The sequence below is a fragment of the Cyprinodon variegatus genome, unplaced genomic scaffold (genome assembly GCF_000732505.1).
Source record: "Cyprinodon variegatus isolate N-32 unplaced genomic scaffold, C_variegatus-1.0 Scaffold541, whole genome shotgun sequence".
Lineage (NCBI taxonomy): Eukaryota > Metazoa > Chordata > Actinopteri > Cyprinodontiformes > Cyprinodontidae > Cyprinodon > Cyprinodon variegatus.
The window spans coordinates 166,972-187,430 of record NW_015150994.1 but is presented as its reverse complement, the minus strand read 5'-3'; the positions used below and the strand labels follow the sequence as shown (position 1 = coordinate 187,430).

At 37.2% G+C, this 20,459-nt stretch overlaps 1 protein-coding gene across 1 annotated transcript in view; it reads left to right on the top strand.

Moving 5' to 3' along the window:
* LOC107095375 (dystrophin-like) overlaps window positions 1-20,459 on the top strand; it is a 369,912-nt gene that overhangs the window by 186,407 nt on the left and 163,046 nt on the right. The window contains 7 exon segments of the mRNA XM_015391433.1: window positions 40-110; window positions 2,795-2,913; window positions 6,057-6,253; window positions 11,682-11,810; window positions 16,730-16,825; window positions 17,164-17,262; window positions 18,786-18,967. Coding sequence (XP_015246919.1) covers window positions 40-110; window positions 2,795-2,913; window positions 6,057-6,253; window positions 11,682-11,810; window positions 16,730-16,825; window positions 17,164-17,262; window positions 18,786-18,967 — 893 coding nt within the window.

Here is a 20,459-nt window from a genome sequence, read left to right as displayed (position 1 = left end):
ACTCTGGCTCTTTAGTTTTTATATTGTCTCTGTCCTCAGGTGAATGTGGTTAACTTCTCCAGTAGTTGGAATGATGGATTGGCCTTCAACGCCCTCATCCACAGCCACAGGTACAGTAGAAAGACGTGTTTGTGTTCAGAAGCTGGAGAGGAACAAAGATGTTGGAGAAAAAATTGAATGTTGGAGTTGAAAAAAAATGTAAAAGAGCCACTGAAGGAGACATGTAAAGGCTTAGTTTACTTTAAAGTTAATGATAATAAATTAGGATTTTAGTTGAAAATTGTTTTCCATACATCTCGAAACCTTTTTGTTTAAATCTAGATTATTATATCAGAAACAAAATATTTTCTAGGCTCTTTATTGAAACTCAAGTTAAATAGTGACCTTTAATATATACATTTTTACATGATGTAATTATACATCATTTATTTAATATGATCTCCAATTTAGACTATTTATGAATTCATAATATAGGGTCCTTTTGTTCATCCCCTTCATCGTGGTGTCAAAAAGCTTTGCTCTCTAATTAATCTAGTAGGGTTGTATAAAGGTGATATATTAAAGCGGTTTGCAAAATTACTGAATAATCAATAGTAAATCAAAATGCAAACTGTTTTCTTTACTATCAGCGAAAATGTCAATTTTGTTTCAGTAGCATATTTAAAAACGGAATTTCACCATAAAAAAGCAAATAGAACAAATATAAAACTAAAAACAGTAATGGGTAGAATCTTTATCGCAATGTGTGTTTTGCACTTAAGGAGGTGAGATAATTTTTGAATATACATGGGATTCCAGTTCTACTTTCTGGCCACTTTTCAGTGTTTTTAAAGAGATCCTAAAGTATTATTTTAATCTTGGAAACCCAGCACTAGCGACACCTTAGGGCTGGAGCAGAAGTTCCCCAACTTTTCAGCTGCTAACCATCAAAACGTTTCCAGTTGAACCAAAACTATTGGCTTAACATACAAACGTTTATACAAAATCAACAAACCACATCTGTAATGATGGTAAAAACAGCATCAACAACCAAAGTAGTTGGTTTGTCCATTTTTATGTGATGCTTTTATATATTTAACCTCTTTGAAATGCATTTTTTTTTTTTTTTGGGTTTAATCTGGAGAATTTTAAGACCCCATATTAGTTCATCAAGGACCCAAATTGGGTCAAGAACCCAACGTTGGAAATCATTGGGTTGGAGCAGAGTGAGCCATACTTCCTTACTCTGTTAGAAAAGCCCAAAACTATAGGCCCTATGTAGGAGCCGTTTCTTTCTAACGTCGTCCGTAAGCTGTTACTCCCCACAAATATGTGAATTAAAAACAAAATTTCACACTGAAATAAAGATGTTTCAAGACAGGAAGTGCTTCTGTGTATAAAGTGAAAGACGTAACTGTATCATTCTGAACTATTCAACCTCATCTTTGTGTTAGACTGTTCAGTAACTGCTATTTAGGCCTGAAGGTCATCTAAAAACCTACTTCCTAAAGATAGATGTCGGTAGCATTACGCCAGCAGATGGCAGTACTGTGGTCAGGTCATTGGTATTGCTTTAGCTGTCAGTCCTGCTCTGGAAATGTATTTATTTAATGTATTTATATATTTTAGTCTTGCTGCCGGTATGTAAGTCATATTACAAAAAACTGAAACTGTAACTGTACCTAAATAAAGCTAAACTGAAACTAAGCATTTAAAAAAGGAAAAAGCTAAACTAAACTAGATAACAAATACAAAAAAGGAATTAAAACTGACATAGAATCCAAATGCTTAGATCAAAACACCATAAAATAAATAAACTGAAGATTGCAAAACTATTTAAACCTTGGTTTTCCATGTTTTAATTTATTGGTGAATCTAATATTTGAATCATGAAAGCTATAAACAAGTAATTGGATTGGATTGGATTTAATTTTTGATTTGAAATCTATTTTTTTTTTATTTGGTATATTTCAAACTTTGAAATTTCTAACAAAAACATACATTTATTTAAACACTGATGATTTTAAATGTATAGTTAAGTTTTTAACTTTGTATTTTACAATTTCTTTGTATATCAAGTATTTAACTTGCATGTCAAATAAATAAATAGATCAAATTTTTTTATATTTAAAGTTTTTTTCGGGACATTAAATTTTTTAATTTCTTCTTATAGCTAACATTTAAGTCATCAATTATATAAATTAATGCATTTTAAAAGCATTACCTTTTCAATTTATTATTTTACATTTATTTAACTTTTTTTATTATGACAATTAATCATTTAATTTTACATTCTGTATATTTTATCTAAAGTCCAAATCATGCATTACATAATTGAATGCATTGTATTTATATATTTATTTTATGGGACATTTACATGACATTACAATGATGGTGAAAACTATTATGTGACCCCCACTTTAGAACCACAGATCTTTGGTATTAGAAGCACTAAAACCCTTAAAATGAGAATCTCGTTGCTGTGGCATGATCTGATTCATTAAAAAGGCTTAAATCTCTGGAACTGGAACTCTGTGTTTGGGTCAGGTGGTTCTGACCTAAAGCTTGTTAAAACTTAAAGATCTATGATGCTGTGGGCCCTTTTTTTTTCCATAAATGGGAACCTTGTCGGAGAGAAGCACCCAGATATCTAAGGTGTCAATCAGCTAAAGCTGGAATTAAAAAACTTTTCTAAAACATTGAGCTCAATTATTTGAATAATTACACAATTATATCTTCGCTACTCATTTTTATTTAGCTGGAGTAAATGTACCAAAAATCAAACCCGGGAATGTTTTCTCTCGCTTTTCTCCAGGCCGGAGCTGTTTGATTGGAGCGCGGTGGAGAAGAAGACGTCTGCGATCGACAGACTGGAACACGCCTTTAGCAAGGCAGAACAGCACCTGGGCATAGAGAGACTGCTGGACCCCGAAGGTAGCCACCACAGAGGCGGTGGACAAATCCACAGCCATCATCAGTTACTGTAGAGAAGAATAGAAACGAAGCTCGCCCTGCAGCTGGTGGCTGTAATTGGCCCGTTTGGAGTCTGATGCGTCAGACTTTAAGTTGTGAGGATCAAACTGCCTGAGAGGTAAAGAGTAAAAAGAGACCTCCCCGAACGCTGAGGCTGTTTTGATTTGGACACTAGGAGGAGAGAAAAGAACACACCGGGACGTCTGTGCCATCAATTCTTGACAGTCTCCCGGATCGATTTGCTCTGTTAATCAAAACTGTCAGGCTGGGATAAAGAGAATAACACAAACCGTTTCCCCTTTCTCCTCAGCCCCAGTGTTTTCATCCGTCTTGTTTTCCTTGGCATCTCCATCTCATTACATGTTCATTTGGGTGATATGCTGCGATCTGTCTCTTTTACTTTTGCACCTGGTAGACTAGCATGTCCACAGGCTCTTCGCATCCTTTCTTAAATCAGAAAACAAAACAAAGCTGTTCCTTTATACCTGGAGCCTTCTGTTTAAAAAAAATCACTCCTCAGACTTAATTCAGCTGTAAGGTTCAGTGCAAGGAGTCTGACTGACACATACTCAATGCTGTGGAAGATAATAAGCAGCCTAAACAATGGCCTGCAGTGATTCATGAGAAAAATAGGAGGAAAGTGACTGTAGCAGCTGAAGGACAGCCTGATTTATGCAGCCTGTTAGATCACTTAGTGGTGGGTTTGCATTCTTTTGAAGTTTCATCTTTTCAATTTATTTATTTTTTTTCTTCAAGGTCTTTTTGCTTGTGATTTGACCAAGAAAAAACTTTGTTTTTCATCCATGGGCGGTTCTAGACAAGGGGCCAAAGGGGGGCCCCGTAGATCATGTCCTGGCCCCTGTTATGATCCCTGTACTGAAGACATCATTTTAAAAGAAATTCTAATGATGATATGCAGAGGAACAGACATGGTTACTGATGGGTCCTTTAGATCTATTTCATTTGTTTTCTTTACAAATTCTGTTTTACTAATTATTTAAAACCAATAAGGTGATAGCTTCAGTGGTTTTTACATAGGATCCCAGTTTTTATCTGCTAATTTTTACTTTTTTTTATATAAAAAAAAGCTGAATTTTTCAGATGTTTTTCTGTTCTAATTCAGATTTGATAAAAAAAAAAAAGTAATTTTAGCTTAAATTAAATCAAAAATATGTAATATTCCTAAATTATGAATGTATATTTATCTAATAAGACATTTTTTAATTAGAATAGGAGAGCTATCCTCGCAAAGCATTCCTGGATATATCTGCTCGTCTAGTAACCATGGATGATCTCTACTTTTCAAGGTGCATTGTGGGACATTTTTAGTCCACTACTTTTTCATCCACTAGACTTTCGGACACTCACTTAAAATGCCATAACTAGGGGTGCACCGATAAATCGGCTGGCCAATCGATCAGCCCCGATTTCCTTAGGGTGATTGGTGATCGGCCGATATTTACATATGAAACCGATCTTAACCACCAATCTATTTACCTCCGCGAGTGTCTTAAAATTAGTTTCTATTCCATATTTTTTCTGATCTTTTGTTGAAGTTTTGTTTTTTGAAATGTAAAAAATCAAAAGACCGATGTTGTACTCTTAAGTTTGTTTTATTTAATATTCATTATTTAATTCATTTCTATGTCAAGGCTCTACCTCATGGGCAGTTAAAACAAGTTTATAATGGTTCAAGGCTATTGTTCAAGGGCATGTTTTTCAAGAAAAGATTGTAACATTGAAAGTGAATTGCCATCTTGTAACACAGTGTTGGTTATAGCAAAAAAAATAATAAAATCGGTATCAACCAAAAATCGGAATCGGCAGGTCAGACTTTTTAAAGATCGGTGATCGGAAATCGGCCGGAAAACTGCAATCGGTGCACCCCTAGCCATAACCACTATATAGTGATTATGGCGGACATTCGGACACAGCCTATGATTCTTTAAGAGGAAGAATCATAAAAGATGTTTTAGATTAGCTGGATAACCAGAGTTCTGTCCGGATTAAATGGTCTGAATTTCTCAAACAAATTTAATTCCTTAAACATCTAACTTTATTTGAACATGATACGCATTTGCAATGTTTTTCTTCAGCTTTTTGAAAATAATCAAAACCTGATTTTATTTTACATATTTTCTATTAGTAATGAGAATTAAAACCCCCATCTTTATCTAAATGACTTTTTTTAGACTTCCGATTTTCTATTTTGTTTTAGATTGAAACGGTTTAGTTTTTATTTCTTTTTTAAATGTAATGCATCTCGCATACCGAGGATATGTAAAAAGAAAAAAAATACATAATGTAGTACAGCGAAAAAAAGTGCAAACAGCAAACAGAAACTAGGCCTCATTAATGCCGTAAGATAATGACACAAACTAAGCACATTTAAAATTATTTTAATTTTTATTAGTCTCTAATTAAGATAAGCAATACTTTTTTAATTTCTGTTAAAGAATGTTTTTGAAAATTCTAGTTTATTTTGTTAGTTTTTCATTAACAATGATATGACCCTTGGCTGTCCCAATTTATAGCTCATCACTTTTGGCCTTTGTTGCTGTTGATGACTTTAAAGGACCAAGCCCCTAAAATTGGAACCTACTTTGTGACTTGCTTCTTATTTTGTAAGGTAATCAGGAGTTTATCAAGGTTTTCTCATTGGCTCCACTAGTGATGAGCCTGTAGTACACTGTTTTTACAACCTACATGCTAAGTTTTGCCGGTGTTTTCTTTTTTTTGAAGCTCCACTGGTACAAACAGCACAAACCGATAATACTGTATATTAGTTCTGCTTTACGTAGATAGTTTCTATCAGTCAGCATTATGATGCCATAGAGCAGGCATCCCCAAAGTCGATCCTCAAGGGCCGCTGTCCTGCAGGTTTTAGAGGTTTCTCTGCTTTAGCACAGCTGATTCTGATGATTGCAGTTCAGCAAAAGCCTGTTAATCAACTATCAATGTACATCAGCTGTGCTGGAGCAGGGAAACGTCTAAAACCTGCAGGACAGCGGCCTTCGAGGACCGACTTTGGGGATGCCTGCCATAGATCAACAAGTTAGTGTTTGTTATATTTGATGTATTTATTCACGCTCTTTGTTTTATAGATGTGGCGGTCTCGCATCCTGACAAGAAGAGCATCATCATGTACGTGACTTCACTCTTCCGGGTGCTCCCCCAAAGCATTTCCATGGAAGCCATCCAGGAAGTTGAATCGCTGCCATCGGCAACCACGGCCGGAATCTCCCGGGTAACGACGGAAGAGCACTACCAGATCCAGACCCAGCAACGCTTCTCTCAGCAGGTTTGAAAGCCACCCACTGACACACAATGGCTGTGTCCGAACGTCCGCCCTAAATCCCTCAATCACGATATAGAGTGGGGCTATATAGTGGACTTTATAGTGAACTCAGTTAATTGACCACTCGGACAGAAGATCACTAGTTTTCGCTCCCCTTTGGTCGCGTGACTCTTTCTTTATTTGTCGCCGCTGTGGCAGCTCTAACAACAAATCCCATAATGCTTTGCAAGGAGAGCTCTGGCAAAGCAATCTGGGGTATAGCTGCTCGTCTATTGACCACAGATGATTACTGCTTTTCAAGGTGCATTGTGGGAAATGCAGTACTTTTTCATCCACTAGACCTTCGGACACTAATTTTAATGGTGTAACTAATATTTACAGCCCTATATAGTGATTAGGGTGGACATTTGGACACAGCCTTTGTTTTTTAATATCTTCATTTAAATGTGGAAATAGAATTTAACAAAGTTTAACCAAAGGTCAATCTGATTTAAAGACTTATTTAACCTTCTAAAAATGACCATTGCTGGACCGAATTCAACATGGTTTAAAATAGTCTGTTTTACCCAACGAAATCTGGGGTCAAAGTGTGTTTTAGTAGTTTTTTACCTGCTACTTTGGTACTACACTTTAGCCAAATGGATCTTTATTTTTTAAAAAGGGAATAAACATGGTCAGAGATGGCTGTCAGCGAACAGAAGGGGCTGACTGGACACCAACTGCAAGAAGCCGTCGGTGCAGTTTACATGTCGTATCAGGCGAGTTTCAAAACAAGTCAGGAGAGCTAGTTTAGGCCAACTGGACCTAATGTGTTTTGCATTTTTTTCTCAGAAAATTAAGCAATTAATTACAATTTAATATTATCTGAAGATTTTGCTGCAGACATTATAGTTGGGTTTAGCTATTTATATAAAGATCAGCAAAATTGTAACTTACCTTTGATTTACATACGAATATCATCTTGTTTTTTTAGATGCCTTATTTTCAGGTAAATAAACAAGCCAGCCGTGAAACACCCAACAATCCAGGTGGCTGATATTATGAATATGTTGTTTCTCTGAATTTTTTAAGACCTTAGTACAGTGTTTGATGCAAAGTACATGAGCAACATCATTATATCTTTCTGTCAAACTAGTAATCCATGACAATTCATGATCAGACCGCTCTGAATTGTTAAAAGAAGCTTAGATTTATTTATTTTTTATTTTGAATTATAGAATCACATTGCATTAACCAAAAAAAACTAAATAATAGAAATCAATTGGGCTGTTTTTCTGAATTAATGAGATAATTTTTACAAAATGAATAAATAGGTTCTGTTTTTCTGAATTAACAAGATTACTTTCTGATGTCTCACTGCCAAAAGAGGGTAAAAAGGATTTTAACTAAACAAACAGGCCAATGTTGAAGTTTCTCTGAAGGAAATGTGTCTCTTGCTTAGAAATCTGCAATGCAAACAGTTACAGCATTACTGTCTTATTAGATAATGAGTGTAAAACTCTTCTGTACTGAACAGAAGGTTGTATTTTTCTGTATAAAAATATAAAACCTCACACGTAGCTACATTCTATATCTCGGTATAGATGGATTTTTGTGTATGCTTGAGGGAATGATGTCCAAAAAAAAAAGTGTGTTTTTGTACTCTTGTTTGTATTAGTACTTATATATATCAGATTTTCTTATCTGCACTCCAGTTTAAAGCAGAGTCTCTCTGAAGGATGAGATCCGTTCTCTTTATTAAATCTTTACTGTGACAATAGGGACTCATTAGCTTCATATCAGCGGCCATATTTACCTTGCAGGTAGAATACCTCAAGGTTTGTGTATGCTAATTAAAAAAGATTTCAAAAAACATAATTCAATCCTGCAAATCTCGATAAAGTGTGACAGAAAAATGACAAAATGCACACAGACCTGTACCTCTCCATAGTTCTAAAGCCGCTCTTTAATTTGGTGTCGGCCTTAATTGCCAACCATCTGTACGTTCATCCAGTCATCGGTTTTACTGCCAAGATTTCAGGTAACAGTCTCAGTGGCAGCAAGGTTACCAGATGTTCTCTCGCCTGCAGTCATTTCCTCCGACTCGCTCCTAGGGATCCACACAAGGAACAGCGTTCTTCCAGGCGCCGTCTCAAATGCGTCGGCTGACGTCTGATTAGATGCAGAAGCAGTTCTTAAAACGGTGTATAAAAAAATGGGGGGAAAAATGACATCTGTGGTCACTTTTCAAGCTCAGTTCGGCAGAGGTCAGTGGCCGATCGCAGCAGATAGGAGTGAAATTACCGCTGATATTATCATCTATCTGTGTAGCATTTGAGAGCAGAGAAACAATTCGGACACAGAAGCGGCAGGACAGGAAAAGATGAAAAGCAAACATCCTGCTTGGGAGGAAAAGCAGGCAGCTGGATGATGACAAGGAGACACGGATTATGGAGCGGGAGATGGAGCAAAGAAAAAAAAAAAACGGCTACAAGAAACAAGCCAGATGAGAGTAAAATAAGAGCCACAGACAGTGGAAAACAAGTTACAGACAGCAGCTATCATCTGCCTCCTCCATCATCTGTCATCAACAACACAGCACTTATGCCACCTCCTCGCATTAATATTATACTAACACCACCTGAGGCACAGCAGGGTGAAGGACCTTAACTTTTCATGAAGGAATATATGAAAAATAACTCGATTGAAACTTGGAGAAGATTACCTCAAGCTGGTGAAATGCACCAAACCCCCCCTATGTCTCTGACGCCTAGGGCAGGAAGAAAAGGAAAACTGGAGCTTAACATCGTTTTCAGGGAAACATTTGATCTAGAGGTTTGGCTTTTTGCTCAATGGATCAAATAAAAATCCTGGAAAGGAATGGCAAAGAACAGGTGGAAAAAAGTGTAAGAAATGTCAGACGATTCTAGAGCTAGAATATATAGATGGAGATAGAAAATTTGCTTTTATGCCGTTTATGGCTGAGGACTTGACCTGGTTTTCACTTTCACTATTCCATGTATCGCTAAAGTTCACTCTTTAACCACCTAAAAGACAGTTTTTTTCCCCAGATCTTATGTTGGATCAACTGCTAGGATAAAATGAAAGGAAGGAAACATGGTTTTCATTGTTATTTAAAAATAGGCGGGAATTTGTAATCACCCAGCCTTTTCTGCCTGATTACTTTAAAAATATATATAAAACTGTGTGTTGTTTCATTTAAGCTTAAATACTTTTTGAAATATAATGTATATGCATTTATATTTTGGGATAGTTATTAATAAATCGAGCTCCATATAATGTATAAAACACAGAGGCCGTTTCTCTTAATGTGTACTTGTGAAAAGTCATCATCCCCAGCACTGTTCCAATTTTTAGGATCACAAGAACCTCTCCGTGTTTACCCAGCATGCACCCCGGCAGCAGCATCTTCCAGAGTTCAGGGTATTAAGTCAGAATTTCCATTTGCTGTTGTTGTTCTACAAAAGTAAATTTAAAAAAAAATAATAATTTGAGGCGAGAATATTATACCTTTAAGCTTTAATATATGGCCTATTTACTGATTTAGTGCGCAATACATAAAAAAGTTTAGCTGTTAACAGGACCGTGGCAACCGGCAAAGCTCCGAGGCTTTTCTGCGGCGGTCCCATCTTGGCATAGCCGTGTGTAAAGTACCGCTGGCTCTGACGGTTTAGTTTTATATTTTATTTGGCAAAATTTTTATTTGATTATTGCTTATCTGACCGTGAAAAAAGTCATGATTTATTGTTATCTAGAGCAGGGATTCCCAAACTTTACCATGCCAAGGCCCCCCTACACTAGTACATTTTCAGCTGAGGCCCCCCCTTATATGAAACATGCGTAAAAACTCATGTGTAAGCTACAGCGACAGAATTAAAAAATGAGTGGCAAAACCCGCTAAATAAAAACACATTTATTTTTGTAAAGATGAAGTCACAATTATGTTTTATTAAAGTTTAAGTCATTAATTTAATGAATAAAATATAACAATAACATAGGCCCCACCACTTTAATTTTAATAACCTTTTTTTTAAACGATGAATCTCTTCTGCCTGCATGTTTAATTTTGGACAAAATAAAAGTTTGTCTCAAATTAAACATGCAGGCATTTTATATAATGAATGCCTAACAACAAATGTAGGCTACATGAGAGATACATAGACATGCTATGCTAATGGGAGCAGTGGGCCTGATGGCTTCTACAGTTTGTCCAGTCTGGACTTGATGTCTGTCAGAGCAACACGCATGTCATTCTCCACATTCAAAGGTAATCTGTGTTTACTTTTTAGTACTTTTAAAGGGGAAAAGCCAGACTCACACAAGTAAGTGGTTGCAAAAGGAAGGAGACATTTCACAGCCCTTTCAGCTAGGGTGGGAAACTCTTGTTTTACATAAAGCCCATCTTCACGCGTCTTCATCCCCCCAGGGGGGCCGCGGCCCCCTCTTTGAAAACCAGGGATCTAGAGAATATTAATAACAGGAAGTGAAACGCAGGTTCAGACTAGCTTTGAATTTGGTGATGTCACAAATACGCTTCTGTTCCAATTGACCTAGATCTATTCTGCATTCTACCTTTTCTCCCCCAAGTCCATACTTCCTGTGTTCTTATCAAGAACGTACTCTGCGAGAAGTCCATGCTAGCATTCTAGTGAATGCAGAAACGGTCAAAAATGTCTCCGTATTTGGACATAAAAATGGCTGAGTGAGTGGCTCAGGGGGGAATGTTTACTTTTGACACAAGAAAGTCCAGAAAAGTTGCTGTGTGGACTGTGACTTATAGAGGTGAAGGAAAGATAAAGAGCTTCAGAACAAGGGCTGGACTTGCTTTGAATGTCTGCTACTCTATAACACTGTCTCTCTGTGTGTACCTGTCTTTGTCTGCTTCTAAAGCCTGGTTTCCATCCAGAGACTTAATCCAAAACAATGTGTGCCGCCCAGAGGAAAGAAAACTGATAAAGGTAGTGAAAGTCGTGACGGCCAAACAGTTATAGGGGCTCCTGAAGATACAGACATTATTGAAGAAAGCAACCCAATCATTTTCTTTAGATTAAAATCATATTAGACACAGTTAAATATACAATGTTTATTTAACCTGGTAGATTTAGGCTTTTAATTTAGAGCTATATCATGACCAGAACCAAACTTGACTTTTAGAAATATATTTTTTCACAATTTGGATGGAAACTACTGCATTTATTTTTCTCTTCAGTTGTGATTTTGCATCTCCTCTTGCACAATTTCATTTCTTGCATCTTGCTTTTTTTTCCCATTCACCTGTTTTATTGTCAGCTTTTCATTCTTTTGTCTATGGTTGCTTTTTGATTGTTTGCGCACTGTTTCACATTCTTTTGCCTGTACCTGTCCTTTATCCCTCCTGTTTCTTTGCCAACTCTTCTTTCTGTCCTTTTCTTCTTCTGTCTTTGGCTCTCAGATCACCTTGAGTGTGGCTCAGGGGCGTGTGCGGAGCCCCTCCCCACAGCCTCGCTATAAAAGCTATGCCTACACCCAGGCTGCGTATGTCAAGTCGCCAGAGCAAAAGAGGAGACGTTTTACCGAGCAGGTCCGTCGCTCACAGTGCTAACGCTTGAAGCGCACCATTTGTCTGTGCATGTCTTGGCTGCAAAACCTGTGGCTTTGTTTTAGATTAGTTATTTTTTTACATTCATTGACAAAAAAAAATTCATTTGATTCTAACTTCCTGTTTGGTCTATGAAAATACAAAAATAGAATAAAATCAGCTAGATTAGAATTAGTTTGCAGATGCTTCTAAACAAATCAAATACCCTTTAAAGCAAATTGTATCATATTTGATACAATTTTTCAGACCTCTGCATCATAGATGTTATATGTTTGTTCTTGAAAACCCTCACTTATACGATGAAACACATATAGTGAACAGAAAACAAATGAAAGATTACGAAGAAAATGCCTTATGCATCAAAATTATTGCAAATAAATGATCTGATTTAACTTACTCTACCTAAAATCTATGTTTTTTAATGTCTACTATAATCTATGTTTTTTTATTCTATTTCTTTTAGAAAGTTAAATTACAACTCCAATTTTATAAAATTAGAACTTCCTGCCAATTATTTCATGGTTCAATTCAATTCAGTTTATTTATATAGTGCCAATTCAAAAAACATGTCATCTCAAGGCACAGTTCAACCAGATCATACAGTCAGATTGATTCAAAGTTTTCTATCTAAAGAAAACCAGTTGATTGCATCGACTCATTGACTCAAATACAAATCCTTCACGCTAAGCATGCTTGTAGCGACAGTGGAGAGGAAAAACTCCCTTTTAACAGGAAGAAACCTTCAGCAGAACCAGGCTTAGTGTGAGTGGCCAGACTTTAAAGGGTTAAAAAGTTTATTAAAGGTAATAATTAAGAATATTAATTATTAATATTCAATGGAGGATTTTTTTTTTTTTCAATCATGTTTTTAAAAATCCAAACTTCAGGGCCTCCACATCTCTGCTCTGTCAGGTCCAACAATATCAGCTGCATCAGTGTCGGTTTCAACTTTGGATCAGGTGAATAAAAAGCAAGCAAGCTTAGAGAAGGAGCATGGACCCAGCATTGCGAAATATTGAGGGCCTCATGGTATTAAATCTGCACACATAGAGCATTTAAAATGCACAAGGATAGTATGAGTATTTATTACACAAGCATTTTTTGCAGCATTTTGACTTCATATTGCTTTTTCTTCTTCATTTTATATGACTAAATTGACTAAATTTTACACAAGTGTCATTTTAATAAAAAAATAAATTTGCTTTTAGAATAGAATAGAGCAGAAAATCCTTTTATTGTCCCAAAATGGGGAAAGCGGGGTGTTTACAGCATCAAAGGTTATAGTAGAAGTGGTCTCACAATGTGCACCTTAGAAAAGTGTACAAAAATAACAGATAGGACAATAATACTAAGTATTGTCCTGTACAGTGTTTTATAATATAATACTCTGTATCTGGAGGATAAAAAATTCTGAATTGCATCCACAATAACAGTTGTGGACATTTTTACATTAATGAATGTGAGAAAAGTAGCAGCAACATCAGAGATGTGCAAAAATGAAATAACAGCAGCGTGCTATTGGACTGACTAACACAAAAACTGTGCAAAATTCAGCATCAATGTCAACTTATTGAGTTTATTGGGAACAGTGATGGTTATAAAGTAGCGGCTGGGAGGAAGGATCTGTGATAACGCTCCCTGGTGCATTTAGGGTGCAGCAGTCTGTCAGTTAGGCAACAGCATCATGCATAAGCAATACACAAATCCAACTAAACATAAACAATGGCCAAGAAATGCAGGAAGTGTTATGCATGAACTACATGTGATCTTGGCATTTCTATTGAATGCACCAATGAATTGACAAATGCTTGCATGTATCACCTGAAGCTACTAAAAGAAAAAAATCGGTCCGCCAACGCAACGGTCTACCTTTAACTGTTAGATATGGCGGCGTCGGATGGTCCCACAACCTGCTAAGGAAAATAACTGCAGAGTGAACTAATGCCACCAGATAATTTGGCTTGGAAACTTATGGGGCCAAATGGACATGATGCGAATTCTGTTCTGTTCTGTTCATTCTTCAGGCCTTAGGAATCAAACTAACGAGAAAAATAACAATCAATCCTCTTTGAAGGTGAGATATTTGTCATAATTTTTGGAAGCTAAACATTTTATACCATTGGTTTTATATCAATATTTTTTAATACGAAAAGAGGGGAAAAAATCTTTTAAAAAACAACCTAATGTAGAATTATCAATCTATTTTGACTTAAATAGACCTCCATATATATGAAAGATTGAGCATAAAAAGTCCTAAATATATTGTTTAAAGCAAAAGTTTAATTTCATTATTATTTGAAATTATTTCACATAAGTGACTAAAGCTTCAGAAACTCTACAGTCTCTACAGCCAAAGCAGGCCTGTAGTTTTATTGCCGGATTTATGCTTAACGCGTGCGCAATTTCCGCGCCTCACTTCTGGCTTCCACACCCCCCTTTGTAACGGCAAGCAGACAGAATTTCAACACTAAACACCTACGCAGACAGATCCGTGCAGAGAAAGGTGGCGAGCAATGATGAACCTCCAGAGATCCTGAGATTTAACGTAAATACCACAAGTATCAACAGGTTACTGAAAAACAATCTTTAAAAGAAATGACTGTTGCTCTTGGACATCATAAAGAGGCTTTAAAAAAGTTTTACACAGCATTTTTGCAAACATTTTCCCAATGCTTTTATAAAACTTCACAAAGTCAAAAAGGCAGAAATAGTTCTGGCAAAGAAGTGCAGTCTTCCTCACAAAGGTCTTTTCAACACTAGCAAACTATAAGTCAAAGCTTTTTAAGGTCAGGACCCAGCTGGGATTCTGGTTTAAAGAGAAAAAAAGTAGTTCTTGAGATTTTTCCAAACTGCTGGTTAAGACCTATAAATTAGGCTGAACTGAAGTTACAAACTTTAGAAAAAAGCCTCCATCATTTTTTTATTTTCTTATCAGCCAGCTTTTTAGACACTTGATATGAATAAATTAAACATAACAGATTAGATTCGAATGATTTCATACCCGCAATCTGTGGGAATACCAAGACTAGCTAACAGTTAGCGATGCTAACGCTACATTTAGCATCTGCTACCAAGCAACCATCTGCTTTCCTATCTGCCTAAATAGCTAAAAGGGTTTTCCGCTCTTTCATTTTAAGAAAATGAATCTTCTGCAGCAGCCATTACTACCTACATTAAAATACAGCAGATTATATCGACTTTTTTCGTGTACATTTATTTCAGCTTTTACATGGATTTTTTTTTTTGAAGCCTTGACAAATTGGTCTAAAATGAAACAACCCTTTTTGTGTTGTTTCTTGTGAAGTTTTGCTGTCTTTCTTTTCTTTTTTTCTTAGAGCTTTTCAAAAGTAGTTCATCCCTGTAATTTTCAGTCAATCAAACTTCTTTATTGTGAACTACAATTTACATTGCAATCGAAATTTTAGTTTCAGTACAACCGTTCATCACAATTCGTCACATACATTGAGAGGGGGACGGATTTACTGAGGCCATGCGTGCCGCAGAATGCTGCCATTAGAAAGAACGGCGCGTTCTTATGGCTTGCCAGGTTCCCACCGGTTACCCAGGCGGTTACCTATTATTTATCTCTGTGGAAAGATCGGAGCCAAATTGGGGAAGAGAGGGAAAAAAAAGCCTATTTAACACTTTATCCTTGACAGAATACAGTTTGAGATATCAAAAAACCTCTGCACAAGAAAAGCACATGTACATGTAACACAAAACAGACATTTCAGTAGAGGGGCACATTGGAGGCATAGTCACTTTGGCTACTTTCATACTGCAGGCCTTGATAGTCAATTCTGATGTTTTTGTGAAATCCGATTTTTTAGCTTTGTCGTTCACATTTCCAAATATATGCAACTTGTATGCGATCTCCTGTGTGAACTGCAGTCATATGACGCAATAGCCTCACATTTGCAGTAGAGAACGCGATGACATCACACGCCAGCATGCTCTGTGTTTACGGAAGTAAACATGGATGGTCGTGCCAGAGCACATCTAGCGATCTTTCCCAACCATAAAAACACAACCTTTTCAAAATTGTTAAACATAAATACTGCTCTCCGCGTCATTGTCCGCCATAGCAAGACCCAGAATAGTGACCTTTGTCGGGTATTAATGGCGTTCAGGTCGGATGAATGCGACATGGCCGTTCAGACCCCGGTCACATTTGAAAAGATCAGATTCGTATCGGATTCGGGACCACATAGCCAAGTGGCCTTGGTCGGATTGGAAAAAATCGGATCTGTGTTGTTCAGACTGCCATGAAAAGATCAGATCCAGGTCGCATATGGGCCAAAAACATCGGATTTAGGTGACTTTAGGCTGCAGTGTAAACGTAGCAATTAAATCATTCTGACATTTGAGACATTTATTGTGTGTGTATGATGAATGTCTGCTACTCCCTTCCCATTTCATGAAGATGACATGGATATAGATAAGTGCAGCTGAATAAATTAGAACATCATCAAAAATGGAATCCAGTTCAGAAAAATAAATGAGAACATGAATCCCTTCCAGCTTGTATTTGACTTGGAGCTAATAAGCAATGATGTAGTGAAATAAATCTACGTTTTGCTGATGTTCTGATTTTTGAGTCTCACCTCTACCTGCAGTGACAGCCACAGATTGCTCAGTGTTGTAGACTGTGGAGAAAAGGCTGCTATTCAGTCCTGCAACACACTCTGAGATAGAGAGATGGGACTCTAAGAAAGAGGAACAGCTGTTGTGTTGTTAATGACCAACACATAACAGATCTTTCTCTCACATTTCTGTTCACGCTCTTTGAATTTTGTTCTTTTAATGTCTTACCTTCACATTCCCGTAATGTTGGTTTTCTTGCTCCATCCTCTCTTCTTTCCCTTCCTTTTTCTGTTTTATTTACATTGCACCTCGTTTAGTTTCTGACCCCCAGCCAGGAGGAGCTGCAGCGAGGCCTCAGTCCTCTGCCTCCTGGATCCACCAGCCTGGAGAGCTACCAGGCTTCTCTGGAGGAGGTAAGGCATTAATATGATCCAAATCCCATATGATTGTTTATACAAACCAACTTCAGCAGCATTTATCAAAATATATAAGTGCCTCAGCTTCTCTTTTTAATTTAATTTTAATTTAATTGAAACGGTTTTAGCCCAAGGTTCATTTGTGTTTTTCTTTTTAATTAAATCCTGCTAAAACAATCAGGAGTTTGATTCTAATGTGACAAAATGCACAGTTTATTACATCATCCATAACTTAATTTTAATATCAATACGTTTGAATTTTGTGTGTAAAATAAACACCAAAGCCTTCTGTTATGCTTTGAGTATGTTACCCGAAATGACTTTGCTCTCCAAAGGTGTTGACGTGGCTGCTGTCGGCAGAGGACAGCCTCCATGCTCAGCCTGTCATCTCCAGCCATGTGGAGGAGGTGAAGGAGCAGTTCCACACGCATGAGGTAGGCAGAGGGGAAACTTACTTTAATATCCTTTGCAAGAATAACTGATAGCTGTAATGTGGACTTATGACAAAAACATTGTCATGGAAATGTTGCGATATGCTGGCACTTTGCTGGTGTGTTGTTTCCTCTTTTAAAAACCAAGAAACATGCATCATCGTAAGATAAACAGTTTTCAAAAAGGCTAGTAGCTGACATATCTGTAATGGATGGAAGCAGGTGAATTAATTCTCTTAATTGCACGGTCTGTTTTACTGGCAACATTTATGTAGAATACAACGATGTAGCTGCAAATGTGTCATTCACCCTAAAGTCTTTTTGTTGTCACTTCTTAGCAGTCTAAAGTGTTCTTTCTAAATAAAAACCACACATTTTAGGCATATTTAGCCTAAAATGCAGTAAAAACGTTTTACTGCATTTTAGGCTAAAAATGCAGTAAAATAAGTAGAAATACTGATATGCAACAAGAAAATCAAAAGCTTAAGTGACAAATTTCCTGTACAAAGAAACGCAATGCTTCAGTACAACCAAAAGCTGTTTTCTTTGATGGTCTGGCTGTCGACTCTCTAAAGCCGGGCATTCACTGTATGATTCTTTTTGCCATTTTCGGGCTGATTCTCCAGTCGTGCGAGATTTTTTCCAACAAGCCTGTTTTAGCCTCATCCTTTGTCGTGCGTCGTGTAGTACGGGGTCCCCAACCACCGGGCCGCGGACCGGTACCGGTCCGGGGGTCATTTGGTACCGGGCCGCACAGAAAAAAGTATATATATATAGATATATAATTTATCGACGATCAGAGTCTGAGTGATGTTTTATTTTGAAAAATATAAAAAATTGCGGTATTCTCTCCCAATTACGTCATTTGGTGCATCTGTGCCTCTTGACACAGGTTAATTCAGTTCAAGACTCATCCTATCTAAGTCATCCTATCTTTGTGAAGCGGGATTTTCAGCGACCAAAATAAAACTACGGAGCAGACTGGACATCAGGAGCACACTTCGTCTGTCATTGTCTCCGATCACGCCTAGATGGGACCGGCTTGTTGTTTGATGTTGTTTTATTGTGTGACCAAAGGTTGGGGACCGCTGGTGTAGTATACAGGGAGTAACGAGGGGCGATCAGCCTCTCACAGCCACCTCCCAATCAGGAATTGTAAGGTCGAGAGAAAATCAAACATGTTTGAAATTCAGTCGGCCTTCATAAGGTCACATCAGAGCATTGGGTGAGCTGTGAACTTTTAAACCCTGCGGTTTCGTCATACAGTTTTAGCTGTAGCTGCGTTCAATGCTTGATATCACACAGTGTATGCCCAGCTTTAATGAGTAGAAGCTGCATAATGGCAAACTATTTTAATAGTTCCATGAAGTCGGCTGTGCTTTGTGACAAGAAGTTGAAAGAGCGTGTTTAATGCACACTAAAGGGCGATGATTGTCATCCCTCCTCGTCTTCTGGAATAGCTTGATTAAGCACAAGCTATTATTTGGGAAATGTTTATAGGAAGTCTCCGACTCTCTACTCACCAGGGGTACATGGCGGAGCTGACCACACATCAGGGCAGCGTGGGCCGCGTCCTGCGTGCCGGTGCTGCGTTGCTGTCAGAGGGCAACCTCAGTGAGGAGGAGGACTCTGAGGTCAGGGAGCAGATGAACCTCCTGAACTCTCGGTGGGAGCACCTGAGAGTGGCAAGCATGGAGAGACAGAGCAGGTCTGTTGACACTTTTTCTTTTTGTTGTTTTACTATGTTCTAGTGTTTAAACCAGCCTTTCATGGGACACTAAACAAGGTTCTTTTGCAATAAAAAATAACTTAAAATTCGATTTAGTGATATGACCAGATTTGTTCTTGTTTTTTTTTTACTTATTCAGCTATTCTTTCAAATATTTGTTCATCATTTACATTTTCCCTTCAACTCTGACCAGCATGCTAACAAACATCCTTCCCACAGCATGATGCTGCCACCACCAGTTTGCTATTTAAGCAGATATGTACAATTTAAATGTTTGTCTGCTCTGATCAGAACATCTTGTTCCTAATTAGCAAGTTTATATTTTATAGGGTAAATAGATTCACTAGTATCATTATATTGTTTCTCATACTATTGCTTTGCTTTATGTTGGAGGTTTTAACTTTACCCCATTGATATTTGAATTATGCATTAAACAAATAAATGAATAAAACTAACATCTCTATATTTTTTATGGTATATCTGTTTCTTTTATTAGACATGCACATTTATGTTTTTAAAGCTAAATTTTGCCCTGTACAGACCTCAGGGATCACCTCACAATGATTTGAAATAAATATCTTACGACCCAAAACTTTTTGTCCTGCAACCCCCTGGGGAATCCCATCACCCCACCGAGTATTGAAACTTCTGATTTACTGCATGGAATTCATGGTCATATAGTTTTAAAGCTGACTTTAGATCTTTAGTGTCTGGGCCTCGTGTCATTTTGCTTTTTTCATCGTCTCAGAATGGGTTATTTTTGTGACAATTTGGAGAAAACATGTTTTTTATTTGCTGGCAGCACACCAACAGCAAAGGCTAAATGTTTATATTTTTGGGGTAAGAAGCCGGCCTGCCTTTCCTTTTGGAAGATTAAAAAGTTCACCTTTGAAGGACCTTTTTAAATGTTGACATTTGTAACTTGTCAAAAAATAGTACATTTAAGTGGAGTTCATAATGGTGCAGCCGAGTCAGTTCTAAGAAATATTCCCTGAGCTTATAAGGAGAAACTAGCACAGCCAGTATGAGGGCAGCACAAGTACATGTTGTTGGGCAGACATATAAGGATGAAGTGGAAATAATGGCTTTTAATTAACTTAAGTATTAAAATCTGCCGCTCCCAGAAGTCTTCAGAGAGCTCTTGGAGAACATAATCAAAAAATGGAATATGAGGTAAAGCAGTCATGAAGTATCTATGGACAACTTTGAGAGCCTGAAAAAAACAAATGTTGCTCCTGCTCTATACTTCAAAGATTTAAATGTTTTTTTTTTAGGGATGCACAATATAATCGGCCCCCTATCGGTATCGGCCTGTATCGGCCTTAAAACTGAATATCGGACATCGGCCACCCCACCGATATTTAACCCGATATTTGATCAGCTTCTGAGTTTCTAAAGTCTAAAAAAAACAAAAAAAAAACTACTTCTTCTTCCTCAAAAATTTCTTTTTTACAGACTTAAAAACTTCTAA